The following is a 20,147-nucleotide window of genomic DNA, read 5'->3' as shown; positions in this document are numbered from 1 at the left end:
CAAGGTCAGAATGTTTTAACTGAATTTCCCTGTTTACAGTTAGATACGTACCTAAGTAGTGTTTCCCAACCTGACCCTGTCCTCCAGTCTTAAGTTATCAGGTAGTCTGCTCTCCTGTCAATTGGGACACAGCAGTCTGATGTTTCTACCCACTTCCTGTAAGCAATCTTTAGTGTGACAATCGGAACCAGGATTCCTGTCAAAACTCCTCCTACGCTGGAGATCATTTGAGGGAAGGTGGGAATGTCAATTTACTGCACCCCAGTTGAAGGTGAACAGAACTCCATTGCTAGCAGTGAATGCTGCCCAGTAAGTCAGAACTGGGGGATCTTTATAATCCCTAGGTATGCCCTACACTATTGAATATGTAAATGTGGATCTATTACAAATAGGTAACTCTAGTTTGTTTATGTGTATGTGCCTTCAAGTTGCTTCTCAATTTATGGCAACCCCATGAATTTCATAATGTTTTCTTAGGCAAGTAATAATCAGGTGGTTTTGCCACTTCTTTCCTTTGAAATATAACCTGCAGCATCTGGTATTTGTTGGTGGTCTTCCATCCAAGTATTAACCAGGGCTGACCCTGCTTACCTTCCAAGATCAGATGGGATGGAGCATTAGGCTATTAGCATTATTAGTAAGTTTTCTTACTTTAATATCCTTATAAAACCAATGAGTTCATAGATGCAGCAGTTCAAATTAGATTGAACACTCTGGTTGTGTGTTCTGTAGGCCACTTGCCCCTGTGGAAAAGGCTATTTGGGGACTGCAAACCTAGTAGCATGTACAACTGGACATTTTGTAGGATTGAAACAGTTATACTTTGCTTTGAGAATATAAAAACAAACAAGCTTCATTTATATACTGCTTCATACCTCCTAAGCAGTGTCTAAGCAGTTTACAACTGTAAGCTAATTTGCCCCCAACAATCTAGGTACAGTACTCATTTTAGGTGTTCACTCCTTTGGGAAAAATTGTTCCTAGGATCTTTCAGACTAACAGTTCGTGGTAGGTTAAAGGTGTGTGAAAAATAAACTTGAGACAGCAAAACTAGAATAGGAGAACTAGAACTTTTTTTTGTTAGAAGAAATAATTCTTTAGGTATGAATCAAACTAAGTTTCTGTCTGCTAATTCTGTCTGTACAGAATTGGAATGGAAAGTAGTGACATCTACTGTCCAAATAGGAAATTTCCTTCAAAAGTTACCTCAAATTATGGCATTAACATTCTTCATTATGAACTACAAAGCAGCTGTACTGTGTCTTTTTATTTGTTTGTTTTTACAGTACAAACAGTTCAGAGATTACTTGGTCCGAATCATTCATTTGTATTGTTTTTGTTGATGTTTGACAATCCGTCCTCCAGGGTTTTCTGTGCATAAAACAGTATGTTCTGTTTTTCTTATTCAGAAAATGCTAATTTTTTTGCACAAAATAGTGTGAATTTTTGCAGAATAAGCCTCTAACTGCAAAGATTCTCATCGGTCCAAGTTTCTCGTTAAGGGTTTCAAACACTTAACAAGCAAATTTTCCAAAATGACAGTTTTCCAAAAAAATTTGGACATGCTTTCTGTCCTTAACTACGGTTATCTGGTGAAGCAGGCTTATCTGTTTTGCCACTTCGTCTCCATTTGCTGTTCATATATGCCTTGTAAGTGATTCTGGATTCTATTGTTGGCCAGCATACATAGCTATATGACAGGATTCTGTGGAGTAGAATCTCACTCTTTTCCAGCTTCCTAGTTTACTGCAGACATACTGCTGCAATTCATACTGAAAGTCTGTGTTTTTCCAGCCCTCCTTCACCAGCTTCCTAGTGAAAGTGCTGCTAAAAAAGTCTAGCTGGACAGAGGATAGGGAAGAAAAGAGGGGCAGATATTTTAAAAGCCTGTAAAAAAGAGCTTTATTGTTGGAGGCTTTGTTAACTGAATTATGCCTGTATATCTGTCCAATCAATATACATATAGCTTCATTATACATAATAATTTCACATTGTTTTGATCTCATTGGGTTGCACATCCACATCTAGGCAGCTATGATAGGAAGCAGGAAACTTGAAGGAACTGGTCTGTATTGAGCAGCAAACTTCCTGAATCATTGGAAGTGGTTTCTGTGATTTGTTACAGGGATTTTGCCCAAAAGGAAGTTGTGCGCTTTTTATTTAAGTAATCTACCAGTTAGTGCAGTCACAACAGTGTCAGTACTACAGAGAGTAAGAAATTCTATCTCCATTACAACCCTCACTTTACTGTCTTAATTTGAATGCTTCTCTTGCAATTTTGACATCTTAATTTCTGCTACAAGAAAACATAGCTGCTTATTTAGCAGCTGCCCAATGTCCGGAGATTACTTCAGGACAGATGTACTACAAATGTCTTTTGTTTCATCTGCCTGAGGCTATTATTTTCTTCACACAAAATAACCTATTAATCCTGGCTCATCCTCAGATGTGTGCACACTTTTCTGAAGATGGGTGAACTGAGTAATACAGATACAGCCAAGAGTCAATCACATGAAGGAATATGTGAGGTCAAAGGTGGGCTGAAGACTGTCCAGGTGTGGGCGATGCTTATTGCCAGAGAATTCCTTGTATTGATTTCCCACACCTGAGCCAAGTGAATTTGATCCATTGTTGCTAAGGAGGTAAATCCTCACAACAGTTTATCCCAGTATAAAAGACCTGGGTTCTTTTATGCCCCATTCTAACCATTTCTTTTGAGGTAGGTCCAGTATCTTCACTTATCTCAGCCTTGCTCTTATCTACATTCTTCTAAGAGCCAGCTTGCTCAAGGATATTTTGCTATTGATTAAAGTGGGTTTAGTAATTCATTATACTTGAGTAAATTACTGAGGTCTTCAGCAAACATCAGCCTCTTTCTGCTGTGCTCCTACTGTTCTCTTTAACCCAGCCATGGCTGTTGTGAACAGAAAATGGCATAATTCTGATGCAGCAATTAACTGAAAACTCATTGTATACTCCCTTCTGGAAATCTTGAGAATTATACTGTATTAGTTATGCTTATACATGCAATAACCTTTCCTATGCAGAATTGCTTTAAAAATAGTTCTTTGGGGTGACAAGCTTTTGGGCCTCTCCTCAGTATGCAACTCAGTATGCAACTCTAAACCACTAAGGCAAAACCATTTCAGGCTCATGGGAAGAACCATGCTTAATAATAATAATAATAATAATAATAATAATAATAATAATAATTTGTTTTATTTATATACCGCTATTCCAAAGATCATAGTGGTGAACAGCAAGTAAGCTAATTAGCAAGTAAGCTAATTTGCCCCCAACAGTCTGGGTACTCATTTTAGCGACCTCGGAAGGATGCAAGCCTGAGTCGAGCTTGGGCCCTTTTGCTGGTCTTGAACTCGCAACCTTGTGGTTTTGAGTGAATGGCTGCAGTACAGGCATTTAACCACTGCGCCACCAGGGCTCCTTAGAGTCCAAGATTCTCCTGCAGCAGGGCTTTATTCTGTCCCAAAATGCAAAAGGAAAGGCAGGGAGTGCTGAATTTCAATGGGCCCAATCTAGTGTGTCCAGGCTTGGGGTGTCAAATGGCTAAATGGAGCCACACACTCCTGGAACAGATTTCTATTCCTTCAGAGTTTTTTCAATCTGGTTGAAATTGAAGTCTGACTTTTCAGAAGCCATAAATTGGGACGAAGGTGAAAGTAGTTCCATAGTACCTAATATAGCTGTTAATAGTGACTGAGAGAGAGTGGACCACAATACTATACAGCAACTTCATGGCTTCCTAACATTTCTGAGCCTTTCTGACAGACTGATTTTATGACTCAATTTGATTGGATGGACAATTCAGAAATTATTTGTCCTGAATCCTACCATCTTGTATCACTGCAGTCTCTAGTCCTGTGAAGGCTATGATGGTATTCCTGAGGCCCAAATTAGATTTGATGGCAATAGTTCTGTATATTTAAATACAGATCTTCTCCACTCATATAAAAAGTATATTCAAGGATAGAACAGACACGGCCAAATTTAAGGAGAAAGAGAGGCAGGCAGAGACCCAAAAAACTTTATTTGATTTGCACCCTGCAAGCATTTTTCTTAGAGATCTGGCCTCAACTACAGTGACCTCCTGTATACTCCCTAGGCACTGCCCAGGGAGAGGGATGATCTGCCCCAAATAGTGGTGGCAGCGGGGACAGTTTATATTCCGTGCCAATACATCTCCATCATATTGGATAGACTGCACTTTCTACATCAGTCTAAACCTGTATTCATAAATTGCCTATATCTTTGTTGCATTCCTGCCTATATTCCTGGCTGCAACAGCCACTGAGCCTTCTAGAACCTTCTCTCCTCTGGACATGTTCCAGCTTCTCAACATCCTTTTTGAATTGTGGTGCCCAGAACTGGACACAGTATTCTAGGTAAGGCATGACCAAAACAAAATACAGTGGCACTATTACTTCCCTCGACACTATACTTCCATTGATACAGCCTAGAATCGCAGTAGCTTTTTTAACTACCGCATCACACTATTAACTCATGTTCAACTTGTAGTCTACTGGGACTCCTACATCTCTTTCACAAATAACTGCTGTTAAGTCATGTGTCCCCCATCCTATATCTGTGCATTTCAGTTTTTATTCCATACTTTATTTCAGTCTGGGCTATTGGTAAAGCATCTTCTGTAAAACCTAGAATCTCTCTGGAAATCTTCATTCTCCTTTACAGAGTAGTTTCTTACTTACTAGTTCTGGCTTTCTAGTCATTGTGTTATGTGTTTTGTATTCATTAGACTTGACACCTTGGCTGACTTGATATCTTGGCTGAGGAATTAGTCTTTTCTGTTGAGAAAATGCATACAAGTTCCCTCATGGATGGCTGAGATTGTGACACCTTTGCTTTCTGATGATTCAATGTACACAAACTTGGTTTTATGCACAAAACTGTTAAAATATTATATCTAAAATTCAGGCTCATGTGTATAAGGTGTGTAGAGATGAAATTCATGTTTAGACTTGGGCCCCATCTCCAGTATGTTTCATTGTGTATATGCAAATACTCCATAGTGTATATGCAAATCTGAAAAAATCCCAAGCATTTGGGATAAGGGAGACTCAATGTGCATTTATCCTACATCATGATAATAATAATAAAAAATCTTAGTCCAGATCAGATTTCACTGAGTTTAGTCCTGGGGTTTGTTCCAAGAACTAGGACTCAGATGTGAAACGTATAAGGTAATACTATAGAACAGCATTTCCTTAGATTCATTGTGCCATTGTGCCTTAGTAAGCAGAACCTACCCCAATGCAATGTGTGATTTGATTGAAGTATTGCCACGATAAAGGGTGTGATGTCCAGACAGGTTTGAGTGTCTCTTCTTGGAACTGGTGGGATAAATTAAAACTCCCTTTTAAAAACTGCAGCTTGCCATGCAGTTGAAAGGGAAAGGCTGAGGATAATGCTACAGAAGAAGATTGAGTGAAGAATATTTCCAGATCTGCAGTTTGGGACTTGGATCGATACAGTTCCACAAAGTAGGAAAAATAAGTGGTTGATCTCAAAGGATGGATGTTTGGGGTCTGTGTTGATTGGATTCCCTTTTTCCAAGCTGTTACTGTCCAGTCTCAGGTACATACACACAAACACACACAGACCAATCACAAAGGGGCTCTTGTGAAAATGAGTGAGTAGAATGGCAAATCATAGACCAGATTAAAACTAGTTACGCTGCTACCACTTCCAAGAAGGGACACGAGAAATCATAACCTCATGAACATGCAGAGATTTCTGCATTCTTAAACCTTCACAGCTCTGTAAGGGTCAGAATTTATTTGGATGAAGGCTTTAAATTCTAGTCAGTTGGTGTGTAAGTGCATATATACCCTGCTGGACTTGCTGAGTACAATGTTGTTGTTATTTTCACCAAGTATTTATTTATTTATTTATTTTAGTATGATAGCAACATGCATGTGTAGCATCAGTTTTCTGTTCAAGAGTTGTTACCTTTTATTAATGCCTTTAGTTTGGTAACTTGCTTTGAAAATCTTTCAAATTTATAAAATCTGTAATAATGTATTGTATTATACCCCTGTTATTATGTAAACTAAGTCTTAATTTACTTAAACTAAGCCTTCCTTTTTTTCCAGCTGCTTTTACTATGATTGGCACATCCACCCATTTATCAGATCAGTGTTCCCAGTTTGCCATCCCATCTTTCTGTCACTTTGTGTTCCCCCTATGTGATGAACGGTCGCGGACGCCTAAGCCCAGAGAGCTGTGTCGGGATGAGTGTGAAGTTCTGGAGAATGACCTCTGTCAGCAGGAGTACAACATTGCAAGGTCTAATCCACTCATTCTGATGCAGCTCCAGCCGCCTAAGTGTGAGGACCTGCCATTGTCAGATACCTTGGAGGCTGCCAACTGTATTAGAATTGGAATCCCAGTAGAGCGGCTCAACAGATGTAAGTTTTCATTCCTGTTTTTTTGTTCTTTCTCCCTCCCCCCCACCAGCCGCTCCCATACACAAACACTTTGTATTTACTCTGATAGAATGCATGGCTTGTGTAGGGCTGCCTGTCATATAATATTTTTAGTTATTCAGACCCCTCTTGTTTTATTTTCTTAATTTTAGTTTTGTTTCATTTATATCCAGCTTTCTCTTGGAATGGAATTCATCTAGGTTTTTAGACCATTGAAAGTACCATCCAGAGCAATCCCCACTGGCATATAACCCCTAACTGTGCTCCTCAGGGCAAAAAAAGGTTACTCCACCTTGCCTTAAATTTGGGATGGCGAAGAATCAGTTCATGGGCTGTATGTGGCCCTCACCCATTTTTATCAGCCCTGGAATCTCATTTTTTGTTAAAACAGAAAATTGTACTCCTGGAAGCAGAGTGTTCATTTGAAATAAGGACCTCAGCCTCTGAGCATTTATTTTTGATTCTTTTAAAATAAGTTTGTTTCAAAACTGAAAATGAATTTGCAGCCTCTTTGTTTTAGTGGGTGAGGTAGTATGGCCCTTGGTGGATCTAGGGTTATGGGAGATTGTGCCACGGGCGCTCTGAATTTAACTACTTCGCTCAAAACCATACTTTCAGTTCTTTGTTTCACATTCAAGTGAAAAAATATTGCATATGTATTACACTGAAGTGGGCTCTGGCCACAATTGAATCACTATGTATGCGACATCATTTATGTGTTAATCTCTAAGGCAACTGTTAGCAACTTCAGCAACTCTGAAGACCTTGTCACACTTCAAAGACACTGCAAAACTGTGTAAATATCCAGAGTGAAAATCACACATACGCTCACATACTAACACTAGAAGACAATTGTTTCTCATGGGAGTTAAAGTAGTTCTCCTTTTTGAACTATAAAAGGGTTTAAATCATGATGAGGTTTTGAACCATGATGAGACTTGGGATCCGATTCAGTCTGGGACTACAGAAGGGCATATAGCCCGTTGGCTAAACACCAGCCACCTCTGATTTAATGTGTCACAAGAATCTATTATTTTATTTTATTTTTTTGAGAAAACATTAGACCTCAGGAGTATATAAAATGCTGTTCCATGTTTATGTTTAGAGTGCTTGATCCTCTGGTGTTTTGTTGTTGGGGTGTTTCTTTTTGGCTTTGGAAATCGATGGCTGTATCCACACTGCAGAAATAATCCAGTTTGACACCATTTTAACTGCCATGGCTCAGTGCTGTGGAATTCTAGAAATCATAGTTTTTTTTGTGGCACCAGTGCTCTCTGACAGGGAAGGCTAAATGTCTACAAAACTACAGTTCTTAGAATTCCATAGCATTGAGCCATGGTAGTTTAAATGATGTCAAACTGAATTATTTATGCAATGTGGATGCAGCCTAAGTTAGCAAGTATAAGAAGAGAGTGTTTTGAGAGCAATTAGAGAGCAGTTTGGAAAAAGGAATATACTGAATTGGGTGCAGAAGTCAAAATGGAAGTGAAATCTTGCTACCCTGATGAAAAATAGACAAAGGCCTGTTCCAGACTGCCAAAATAAAGCTGCTTCGAGTCTCTTTGGAGGTATGCTGTTTAAATGATGCATGCGTCCTAAGAATCCGGAAGCTGCACCAAAGCTGCGCTCCAGTGCTTAGGAATGGAGTGTGGCTTTGGCGCGACCTCCGGACTCTTAGGACCCATGCATCATTTAAACAGCATACCTCCAAAGAGACCTGAAACAGCTTTATTTTGGCAGTCTGTAGCAGGCCAAAGTTTTGACATCATTATTTTCCATACTTTCCCCAAACTTTCTCAAAAATATAGTGGGATATGGAACCAACAACAGCAAATGTTCCAAGCTAGTGGATTTGTTTTCTTCTATAGAGGAATACATATGAAAATCTTTAATGTCCAAATCCAGTTTTTGATATTGATTTTGTAAGTGAAATCAGTGAACTTAACACTCCACTTTTACCCATTCCTAGCTGTAAATTTCTTCTAAGAAATCAGTGTGGCTTGAGGATGCCTGTTCCTCTGACGTACAAAAACTTCTGGGCTGCACTGGACTTTTCCCATTTGTCAGCTGCTTGAAGCTTACCTGGGAATGCTCCATGGCAGTGAGAAAGAAAAACGCAGATGTCAAATTTCTCTCCTCCAACGTCTGCTGTATGATGTAAACTATAAGGGTTCCTGCCAAAAGAATGCAGATTCTTCCCCAAGTATCTGAACAACTGCCAGACCTCCCTGGTAGGAAAGGTTGCCCTTGCGCATATTAACTACTTTCAGTTTCACTGTTTTCATTAATATGCAATGTATACACAATAGTGTGGCTTAACCTTTACACTGTTGTAAAAAGTACCTGAAGTGTTAAAGATTCACAGTGGAGTAAACCAGGTGGGGAAATGATAGGTTGACAATGCTTGGAAATAGTCTCTCTACTCCAGATTGGTGTACCAAGGCGGCAAACCAGCACAGGTCCCTTTGTGCAACTGGTGTGGTATATAATAAGATATGTAAATGTGGTAATGGAAGCACAGTTACAAGTTTAGAGAAGAGCACATGTAGAGCACATTGCAGAAATTGAATCATGAGGTTACCAGAGTGTGTACCACAATTTCTAGGTTCCCTGGTTTCAGGAAATGATGCAGCTGGCATATCAGCCAAAGCTGATAACAAGCGCTCCTGACCGTTGCATTTACCTGATTTGTCATCTGGAGCGATGAGTCTAGGGGCAGTCCCAGAATGCGAACACGGTCCTTTAAGGGGAGTATGACCCTGTCTAGGACCGGTTGGTGTATCTCAGTACCTGGATTAGGGGCCCCTACTGTGAGCACCTCCGTTTTGTCCAGATTCAGCCCTGGTGGCGCAGTGGTTAAATGCCTGTACTGCAGCCATTCACTCAAAACCACAAGGTTGCGAGTTCAAGACCAGCAAAAGGGCCCAAGCTCAACTCAGGCTTGCATCCTTCCGAGGTCACTAAAATGAGTACCCAGACTGTTGGGGGCAAATTAGCTTACTTGCTGTTCACTGCTATGATCTTTGGAATAGCGGTATATAAATAAAACAAATTATTATTATTATTATTATTATTATTATTATTATTATTATTATTAGTCTATTTTCCTCATCCAGTCCATTACCACTTTAAGACATTCATTGAGAGGAGAGACACCATCTGAAGTCAAAGCTGAAGACCAAGACATGGAGAAATATATCTGGGTGTCATCAACCATCTGATGCCATCTGAAGTCAAAGCTGAAGACCAAGTCATCAACATACTTATAACACTCTGCCCCATGTCTCCAGATGATCTCTCCCAGCGGCTTCATATACAGTGTGTGTGTGTGTATTGAATTCCATCGGGGACAGGATGGTGGAATTGAGGAATGGCACAATTAAACTCTTTTTTTGAGGAGTGCCTGTCCCCGATCATCACGCTCTGGAATCTGCCCAAGAGGAAGGAACAGAACCATTGCGATGCAATGCTCCAATTCCTAATCCTCTCAAGCGATCCAGAAGGATGTCATGGTCTATTGTATCAAAAGCCGCTGAGAGGTCTAATAGCACCAACAGGGTCACAGTACCCCTGTTGATGCTTAGATGAAAGTCATCAGTCAAGGCAACCATGGCAATCTCAACTCCATATCCTGTCCTAAAGCTGGTTTGAAATGGATCTAGATAATCAGTTTCATCCAAGACAACCTGGAGCTGAAGGGCAATGGCCCTCTCGATCACTTTGCTCAGAAATGGCAGATGAATATTGGCCTATAGTTGTTCCTGTCCAGAGGCTCAAGAGAAGGTTTTTTTCAGGAGCAGCCTAATGACCTCCTCTTTCAAACAATATGGAATTTGCCCTTCCCTAAGGGATACATTGATGATGTCTCTCAGAAACAACTTCAAGGCATCTCCCCCACCCCCTTGATGGCAAGCCATGACGGGCAAGGATCAAGGGTGGGACACTACTAAGAAACTTGTCTACGCCATCGGTACTCACAGACTCAAATCGATCCAGTAAAATCTCATTTACAGAATTTCTGGGCACCTCATCAGTCAGTTCTGCTGTAATACCGGCATCCAAGTTGGCTCTTATGTGAGAGATTTTATCTGCAAAATAGCTGTTCAGCGTTTCACAACATGCTGTTGTTGGATTGAGTAAAGGGTTTTGACAAGGTGGCACCTGGGTCAGTTCCCTTACCACCCTAAACATTTATGCCGGATGGGAATTTGCAGATACAATACATGCAGAGGAGAAAGATTTCTTCGCTGCACATATTGCCTCTCCATAGGAACAAAGACATTTCTGATGGCAAGTCTTATCAGTTAAGAGTTGAGTTTTCCGCCAGTTGTGCTCTAGTTGTTGTCCAGCCCACTTCATTTTCCTGAGCGCTGCGGTGTACCAAGGCTGTCGTTCAAAATATTCAAAAGTTCAACGTTAAAATAGAATGAAACTATTAACAGTATTTTTTTAAAAATTAAACAGAGACTTTAAAAATGATAAAAAAAACATTTCAAAAACAATACAGTACCCTCTTTGAATCCCCTTTCCTTATAAACCTTCAGTTCTAAAAAACGTATCAGAACCATTTAAAAAAAAAATGGCCTGCCAGTGGGAGGACAACAAGGACAGGGTCATTTTATGCTCCCTAGGAAGAGAGTTCCAGGTCAGCCACCTAGGTCAGCCACCTAGAAAGCCAAGAACCAATTTACCTGTGCAGGCAGAATTAGTGTCCTAATCTGTGAACATGAGAAAGCAGAGTGGGGTTGAGTACAGTAGCTCTGTCTCCTTCCATAGCCATTCTTGGCACCCACCACCAATCTGTGAGAAGAAGGCTGTTCTGTCTGTGGAGGTACTTCTTGCAATTGAGAACTTCTGAATTACCAGACTGCCTCTATAAACAGAGTTCTTGCTGTTGCAGAGAGTCCATTCTCAGTGCCCAGATGGAGAACACTGCCAGAAGTGGAGCTAGCATGTTCATCCCCATCCTCATGGGTGGGGGCCTTAAAGAGGCCTATTTATTGTACAATAAATGTGATTGATTTCTGCTTCCATATTCATCCATTTGATGGGAAAGTCATACATTCTGTGTCATACTAGTTTGTTTCTGCTATTCAGACTTTCTCCATATCTTTCAGTTTTGGCTCAGTTAATCTTGCATACAGTCAGAAGGATGATCTGCAAAACAGGGCTTAAATCATGTTGAAGTAGATGAGTTTGCTTTAAAAATGGTTGATACATAGGGTAATGAACTACTTCATTTTGCTGACTTGTTTTTGTCTCACAATCTTTGATCAGTCCAAAAATAGATTTTACTGGGTATAATAAAGTATTTTTCAAGGGGAAAATGTGTGTGCTGGGGAGATGGCCTCTTCCAATTAACCTTGGATCTTTTGTAAAATTACTTCTTGCAGACCACCAGTGTTACAATGGCTCTGGAGTCGATTATCGAGGGACTATCAGTGTCACTAAGTCAGGCCACAATTGTCAGTACTGGGATTCTCAACATCCTCATTCCCATGACTTGACAAGCACAGAGTTTCCAGAGCTTGGAGGGGGACACGCATACTGTCGCAACCCTGGAAACCAAATGGAAGGTCCCTGGTGTTTTACTCAAAACAAAAACGTACGCATGGAACTGTGTGAAGTTCCTTCTTGTAGTATGTATTAATTTTTTTCCCTGCTTTTAGAGTGTTTGTAGTAAAAACATCTGTAAAGTAAATCATTATTAAAGGTATTTTTGTTATGCTTACGTAAGAAAAATAATCCAAACTGCTGTCTTATAAAACATTGTTTGTTCATTGAGTTTGAAGACATGGACATTTAAGTGTCTGAAAACTAGTCAACTGGTTTCTTTTTTTTTATCCTTTTGTCATCAGTGGCTAGTAGTCCAAGTGGGATGGGGAGTGAGCTGTTCACCCCACTACCTTTTTGAGGTGATAATCCCCTGTCTCCTGCTTGGACCTCTAGACCTGAGACAAAGTACTGGGAAACAGATGTGAATTTACATTATGGGCCAGAAGCTTGTCTAATGACCTTTCTGAGTGAAAGCAGCAATTATTCAGCCTTTACAAGTGTAACCTTGCATCTTATGCATGAGCAGAATCATTTCAGCTGGCCATCTATCCAGCAAAGCAAAGTCTTGTGAGCTGCATAGTCTAATGCAAAGTCCAAGTTAAAAGTAGGACTGTGAAACCTTTCCTAGGAGAGGAAACTTGACTTAGAACTGTGCTTGGAAATCACAGAACACAGCCTCCTCTTTTGCTCTGTTTGTTTATACATGGTATGGATGGATATGCTTTGGCATTTTGCCTTCTAACGCAACAGCACTCTACACTGTATGTATTTGTTGGGCTCTGTGTTTTTTAATTATTGCTAGACACCCTGAATCTATCCTGAAGCCTGTGGTGGGATCTAAATTGAAAAAATAAATAGAACTTGCAGGGTAAAAAATTATAGAGACACTTGTATCTTTGAGGGGAAAGCCCACATCACTTTGGAAGTTCCTGGCCTAGGTTTTGCAGACACTGCAGCAGTTCAAATGTAATGCACACCTTCTTTTAGAGTAACAGAAGTGAGCTTCAGTCATCCCAGGGCTCAAGCATTTACCTTCTACCATCTCTTCCTCCAGTGCAGCTGCAAGTTCAGAAGCATTTACTTCTATTTTTAAACAAAGTATTAAAAAACATTGTTACATACAACAAGGGTAAAAATAGTTCGTGTATGCCATGGTTTCTTGGAACAATCAGTTCAAAGAAACCAATATTCTTGGCCCCCTTTTTGTGGCTTGTCTTTATTAATATTGGAATTGATGCTGGTTTATTGTCATTGCTGCTATTGGTTATGGCATAGTTTTTGTTTATGTCCTTCTATTTTAACCTACTTTTCCTGTGAGCTACTTTAATTGATTTTACCTAAAAGCTGGGATATAACTATTAAAGGAAATTAAACAGGATTCACTCCAGGCAGGACTCTGCCATACACACATCACTTTGCTGAACAGATAGGTCAATCAGTATTCTATTCTTTTAATCAGGTATCATAAGTACAATACCTCAATTTCCCACTTTTGCAATTTAGGATAAAAGATGAATTTGGATTTAGTGAGTAACAGCAATCACTGTTAAGTTACTGGGTCAAAGTGCATTCAAGATAAATGCATAGAGACCTGTCATTTCTAGACATGTTATTTGTGTTAATTTATTGTATAGGCAAATGAGTGCTGGAGATACTCCAGGGAAACCTGCCTCATTCAGTTCAATGGGGGATGAGTTTTCAGTGCATCTATGAAGCTTTTGCCTTCTCCTTTGAAGTAAATGGAATAGTCCTTGAGGGCACAGCTATTTGATGTGTATTAGCATCCTGTAGCTTCAGCAAGTCCAGTGCTTCTCAATTATTTTCTGTCATGCCCCCTCTAGGAAGAAGAAAACATTTCACGCCCCCCGCACGACTGTAAATAGTATCATTTGTCTATAAAATTGTTATAAGTACACCTCTGCATAACAGAGCCTCGCGCCCCCCTTTACGGAGCCTCGCGCCCCCCCTGGGGGGCCCGCCCCATTATTTGAGAAAGGCTGAGCAAGTCCAATTTGAGTAGACAAGTATAGGATTACAGTGTCAAAGTGGTTTGTGTATATATGACCATTGAGTATCAATTCTTGGTACTAAGTGGTCATATGCACATAAATAGCTTTGACAGGGTAATCCTATACCTGTCTATTCAGATCTGAGTTTCTGCAGCCACAGCATACTAAGAGTTGGTGCTCACTGGTTGTATCTGTACATTTTGTATATTTTTTTTTAAAAAAAAATCAAGTCTTTTGGACCAGTGATTCTCAGGCTTTCTCATATGTGGAACCAGCAGTTATCCCCCCCCCCGGGCTATTTTGACCAGTACTGTTTTGGACCAGTACTACATATAAAGTTGGTGATGAATATAATTTTCTTTTAACATCATTATTCCTGCATGTGCACAGACTCATGCTTAAATTTTATCTCATAGAGCTAACTGTTGCCATTGTTTTGTATCACTTTTTGATGTTTAAAACACCACCTGAAAACATTATATACTTTTCATCCTAACAGGTCCACGTGACAGCAGTAAAATGGGGATTCTCTACATTCTGGTTCCCAGCATAGCAATCCCCTTGGTTATTGCCTGCCTTTTCTTCTTAGTCTGCATGTGCAGAAATAAGCAGAAGGCTTCTGCTACTACTCCACAACGTCGCCAGCTGATGGCGTCTCCTAGCCAGGACATGGAAATGCCTCTCATTAATCAACACAAACAGGTACCAGTCTTTTTTAAAAAACAAAACAAAACAAAACACCATCTTAATCAGACCTATCCAGTGGTTTCGGAGTCTACAGTTATGAGTTGATAAAATCAAGATCTGTCAGACAGTCTCCCAGTAAATGTCTACCTTTTACTGCATTCTACAGTGATTGGCCTCAGCCAGTGCAAAAAGATACAAAACCACTGAAAGCCCTGTAAAACAAACCAAACGGATTTGAATGGTTTTAATTAACTTGAGTACCCATGTACATGCATGATAGTCTATTAAACTTAATGACTTCAGAGGCCAGGGCCTGTGGTTGTAAGAGGAGGTACTTATTTACCCTAGGTAAATTTTGGATCATTTTGTAATACAGCAGGCCCTCCCTGTTCTGGATCCCCCGCATAATGGGAAATCCGCGTATGCTCGTGCCCTATTAAAAACAATGTGATGTGTGCTCGTGGCTCAGGGAAGCAGACGCGCCATGAGCAGGTGCACATTAATTTGACTGGTTCGCAGCTTCCGCATAAGCTGGAAGCTGCATATAATACACCTGGGTATGGCACGGGCGCACTGTATAAGGATGTCATTTTTATCAGAATATGACAGAAAAAAGCATATATAGCTTGGGTTTAGGTAATTTGAAGGACTTTATTTTTGCCATATGTCCCACCACCCTCACAGGAACATCAAGGTGTAGCACAGGAGAGGACCTTCTGTGGCTCTCCCAGGCTCTGGCACTCCTTCCTTGTTTTCCTTCTGCCAGCTGGTGAAGACTTTTTCGTTTCTATAAGCCATTAGGAACTGTCTGCATATAGGGAAAAGTCTTCTAATAATTTGCAATATTGTTATGCTTGTTGCTTTTTAATGGGTATCTTTTAAAAATATTTTTAATTCTGTGGATAGTTTAATTACATTTTAACTTTTGTATGTTTTCTAGCGATACAAACTTTCACCTGATACCTGTTTTAATTTTTGTAAGCTGTTTTAAGACCCAGGACTGGTAGTAAAGTCTGGATGTAAATAGTTAAAACAAAAGCTGTTGAGGTGATGGCCTTAAAACCCTAGCATTGCAAAGTACCTCACAGGTCATCTAGATAAACCCCCAGCAGGACAGGAAATCTCTACACTCACCAGATAAGTGGCAATCTTATCTACTCATTAAAAAGTCTGACAGTTTCTTTGTTTTGCCACATTTTTATTTGTTTCTTATGGCGATGGCAGTTAACAACAACAACAAATGTGAGGTTCCGCCACCCCCCCCCAAAAAAAATTAACAAGATACTTCTAAGAATCAGTTAACATGAGTTGAAAGTACATTTTGATTCAAAGCCTGCAGAAATCTTTTTAAGTTTTTTTTAAATTTCCCTTTAAATTATTGGGTTTTAAAATGTTTAAAAAACCTAAGAAATGTATCTTGAAGTAGATTTAAATATCACAAAGAATGTATGACATGAGATTTCCCCTCTTTTTTATTTTCAGGCTAAACTAAAAGAGATCAATCTGTCCACCGTGAGGTTTATGGAAGAGCTCGGTGAAGAGAAGTTTGGAAAAGTTTATAAGGGTCACCTGTTTGGGACAACACCAGCGGAGCAGACACAAACAGTTGCCATCAAAACACTCAAGGATAAAGCAGACCTAGCCCTCCGTGAAGAATTTAAACATGAAGCAATGATGAGATCAAGATTACAGCACCCAAATGTAGTTTGTTTACTGGGGATAGTGACCAAAGAACAGCCTGTCAGCATGATTTTTAGCTATTGTTCACACAGCGATCTTCATGAGTTCCTGGTGATGAGATCTCCTCACTCTGATGTTGGCAGCACTGATGATGACAAGACTGTGAAGTCTACATTGGAGCCAGCTGATTTTTTTCATATTGTGACACAGATAGCAGCAGGAATGGAATATCTTTCAAGCCACCATGTTGTCCACAAGGATTTGGCCACTAGAAACGTACTGGTGTTTGACAAACTTAATGTGAAAATATCTGATTTAGGTCTTTTCAGGGAAGTTTACTCTGCTGACTACTATAAACTAATGGGAAACAATCCTCTCCCCATACGTTGGATGTCTCCTGAGGCAATCATGTATGGCAAGTTTTCCATTGATTCGGACATCTGGTCCTATGGAGTGCTGTTGTGGGAGATCTTCAGCTATGGCTTGCAGCCTTACTGTGGCTATTCCAACCAAGATGTCATTGAAATGATCAGAAATAGGCAAGTTTTGCCATGTCCTGATGACTGCCCAGCATGGATGTACTCACTGATGTTAGAGTGCTGGAATGAATTTCCTAACAGAAGACCAAGATTTAAAGACATCCACAACAGATTGAGAACATGGGGGAACCTGTCTAATTATAACAGTTCTGCACAGACCTCTGGTGCAAGCAACACCACACAGACAAGTTCTCTGAGTACAAGCCCTGTTAGTAATGTCAGCAACACTAGGTATGTTGGGCCAAAGCAGAAAACACAAGCTTTCCCTCAACCACAATTCATTCAAATGAAAGGACAGATAAGGCCTATGGTCCCACCTCCTCAGCTCTACATCCCTGTAAATGGTTATCAGCCAATGCCAGCATATGGAGCCTATTTACCAAATTTTTATTCTGTCCAGATCCCAATGCAAATGGCTCCTCAGCAGATGGCTCCTCAGATGATCCCAAAACCTGGATCCCACCATAGTGGGAGTGGTTCCACAAGTACAGGATATGTAACAACAGCACCCTCCAATGCTTCTGTGGCTGACAGGGCAGCTCTCCTTCCTGAAGGGACAGAGGATGCACATCATATGACAGAAGATGTTGCTCAGAGTCTGGTCCAAGAGGAGGAGGAAGAGGAAGGCTCAGTGCCTGAGACAGAATTATTGGGTGATAATGACACTCTTCAGATGGATGAGGCAGAGTTTCAGACAGAAGCCTGATGATGGTGCCTTATTTTTTAAAAAGCACACACACACATACACACATATAATTGAACATCTCTTCAGTATGCTGGAACCGGTAGTCTTTCTTATGTGTAATCAATGCTTTTCTTTGGACTGCTATACACAGCTACTGATCCAAAGTCAGAAACGATGTGACAATAATGACATGTCATATGTATAGACTTTCCTTTTCAGCAGATATTTGTGAAACATGAAGAATTGCTGTTTTTAAATCTAGGATTGATTACAGTTCTTGCAGGGAAGCTGCTTTGATAATATACTGTTGCTGTGCAACATATAGTGGAAATTCATTGCACATCATGTATATCTTGAACTCTGATTGTAATATTTTTTTTATGAATTTGGGTTAAAGCAGTAACCAAAAAAGAGAGCTGAACTATGCTTCCTCACAGGCTTGTTCTGTCTGTGATGAGGTGTCCAAGGTATAATGGACATCTTGTTAATCTCATTGATAAAGTAAATTTGTAAGGTGAGGTTGTTGTTCCAGATCTGAAATACAGCTAGAATCCAGGAGAGAGAGCAGAATGACTTGTATGTCTTTGTCGCAGATGTTTTTCCTGTTAAATTCCCACATGGATGAAAGGAAGCGCAACCTAGGTTCTAGCAGGAAAAATAGACAGTGCCCCAAAGAAGTGACAGGGTAAGCTATGCACTAACTTTTAACAAATCACATTTTTTTGCCTGCAGGTGGCCAAATTCGGGGGGGGGGGGCTCAGAAACTCTTCAGGACATCCTACTGGTTGCATTGATCAACAAGGATGTTGAAGTCATTGTTATTATAGTTAAGATGGTGCTACAAAAATACACACACCCCTTCTTAGTTTTTAAAAATATTTTTAGTGATTGTAGACCTTTAAAGACCAAAATAAGCAATATTGTACAGAGTGTCTATGTATCTGTGTCTTCAATGCTTTTTATGAGAAGAATCATGTACAGACTTATAAATGTAATTTATGTTTTGATACATTTTATATGGGATTTTTTTCATGGCAACGTTTGGATTTTGAAAAGAATGCCTATATAATTTAACCGTTTACATTACAATTTGTAATATTTTATTGGATTGGAATTTGTATGATTTGGTTATTTTGGCAAAACAGGTCCACACATTTCATAGCCATAACTGTAATACAAATACTCCCTGAGTTCTGTTACAGTGTTGCTACACTTGCATTATATTCCTAGTCTATAAATCCAGTGCATGAGACTATCCTGGCAAAGTAGCAACGCACATTTTGTTAACAAAGACTACACTGTAAAAATGATAACTCACAGATTTCTTTTTCTTCCTTTCTAATCATGTAAACTGTACTTTTGCTATGTATGTTTGGATTCACTTGAGATGTACCATTATGAGCAGCAGCCCACATTAGTGACTGGAGCTATTTTACTGGTTTCCAGTTTCTCTCTTGAAATTGGTTATGCACTGGTTGGTAAACAATGGAAATTTCTCTTACTTGTTAATATAAATGCGAGTTGGAGACTGTTAGAAAACCATACAAATAAATTTGAAGTTTATTTACTTTTTAAAGTGTGTAATGAAGTTTTAATACTGTAACATGGATTAATTTAAAAAGGTACTCTTTTTCCAGCAGCGTGGGGAGGGAATCCTTCCAGCTGGGGTCTGGCTCCTTCCGTTCTCAGTTAAAGGTAGGGCAATTCAACTGTCAATCAAAAACCCTCCACCCAGAAGAGCCAGTCTTATTTTCCCAGTTCCATTTTGTCTTGGCTGGAAACAGGAGAGGGCATAAGCAACAAAGTAAGCATCATGTCTCATACTCTTCCACAGGACTCTGTCCTGGGCCCAGCACCATTCAGTATCTTTATCAATGACTTGATGATAGAATAAAAGGTGTGTTTATCAAATTTGCAGATGACACCAAATTAGGAGGGATAACCAATATCTTAGAAGAAAGGATCAGAATTCAAAATGACTTTAACAGATTAGAAAGCTTGGCCAAAACTAACAAAATGAATTTCAACAGTGAGAAATGTAAGATACTACACTTGAACAGTAAAAATGAAATCCACAGATCTAGAAAAGGTGATATCTGGCTTGACAGCAGTGTATGCAAATGAGATCTAGGAGTCTTAGTGAACCATAAATTGTACATGAGTCAGCTGTGTGATGTGGCAGCTAGAAAAGCTAATACAGATTCTAGGCTGCATCAATAGGATGTAGTGTCTAGATTCAGCATCTACATCCCCATAGCTGGATTGGTTTCAGGCTCATTATTCCCTTGAGATGGAAATGATATACTTCAGAGTCCAGAGGATAAAAGTGGACATATTTTTGTGGAGGGCTCATGATGTCTTGGCTCTTGCCATCAGAGCTGCTTCAGTAACATCTCTTTTGCAAGGGCAGTTTTGTTGGCATAAGGATTTGATTTCTCTGGCTCTCAAGAAACAGACTAAGCTCCAGTAGGGTTTTAATAAATAAGTAATGTTTGTTTGTTTGTTTGTTTGTTTATATCCCGCCTCT

The 20,147-nt window shown here is 39.8% G+C and overlaps 1 protein-coding gene across 1 annotated transcript in view; it reads left to right on the top strand.

Moving 5' to 3' along the window:
• The window catches only part of ROR2 (receptor tyrosine kinase like orphan receptor 2), a 53,778-nt gene extending 34,615 nt beyond the window's left edge, over positions 1-19,163 (top strand). The window contains exons 5-8 of the mRNA XM_042454710.1: positions 6,132-6,446; positions 11,858-12,103; positions 14,529-14,731; positions 16,199-19,163. Of these exons, the coding sequence (XP_042310644.1) occupies positions 6,132-6,446; positions 11,858-12,103; positions 14,529-14,731; positions 16,199-17,641 (2,207 nt within the window). The 3' untranslated portion in view covers positions 17,642-19,163. The remainder of the gene's footprint in view (positions 1-6,131; positions 6,447-11,857; positions 12,104-14,528; positions 14,732-16,198) is intronic.
• The last annotated feature ends 984 nt before the right edge of the window (positions 19,164-20,147 follow it).

The sequence above is a fragment of the Sceloporus undulatus genome, chromosome 2 (assembly GCF_019175285.1).
Source record: "Sceloporus undulatus isolate JIND9_A2432 ecotype Alabama chromosome 2, SceUnd_v1.1, whole genome shotgun sequence".
Taxonomy (NCBI): Eukaryota; Metazoa; Chordata; class Lepidosauria; order Squamata; family Phrynosomatidae; genus Sceloporus; species Sceloporus undulatus.
Note: the sequence above shows the minus strand (reverse complement) of the source record. Positions and strands in the feature narration are given on the sequence as shown.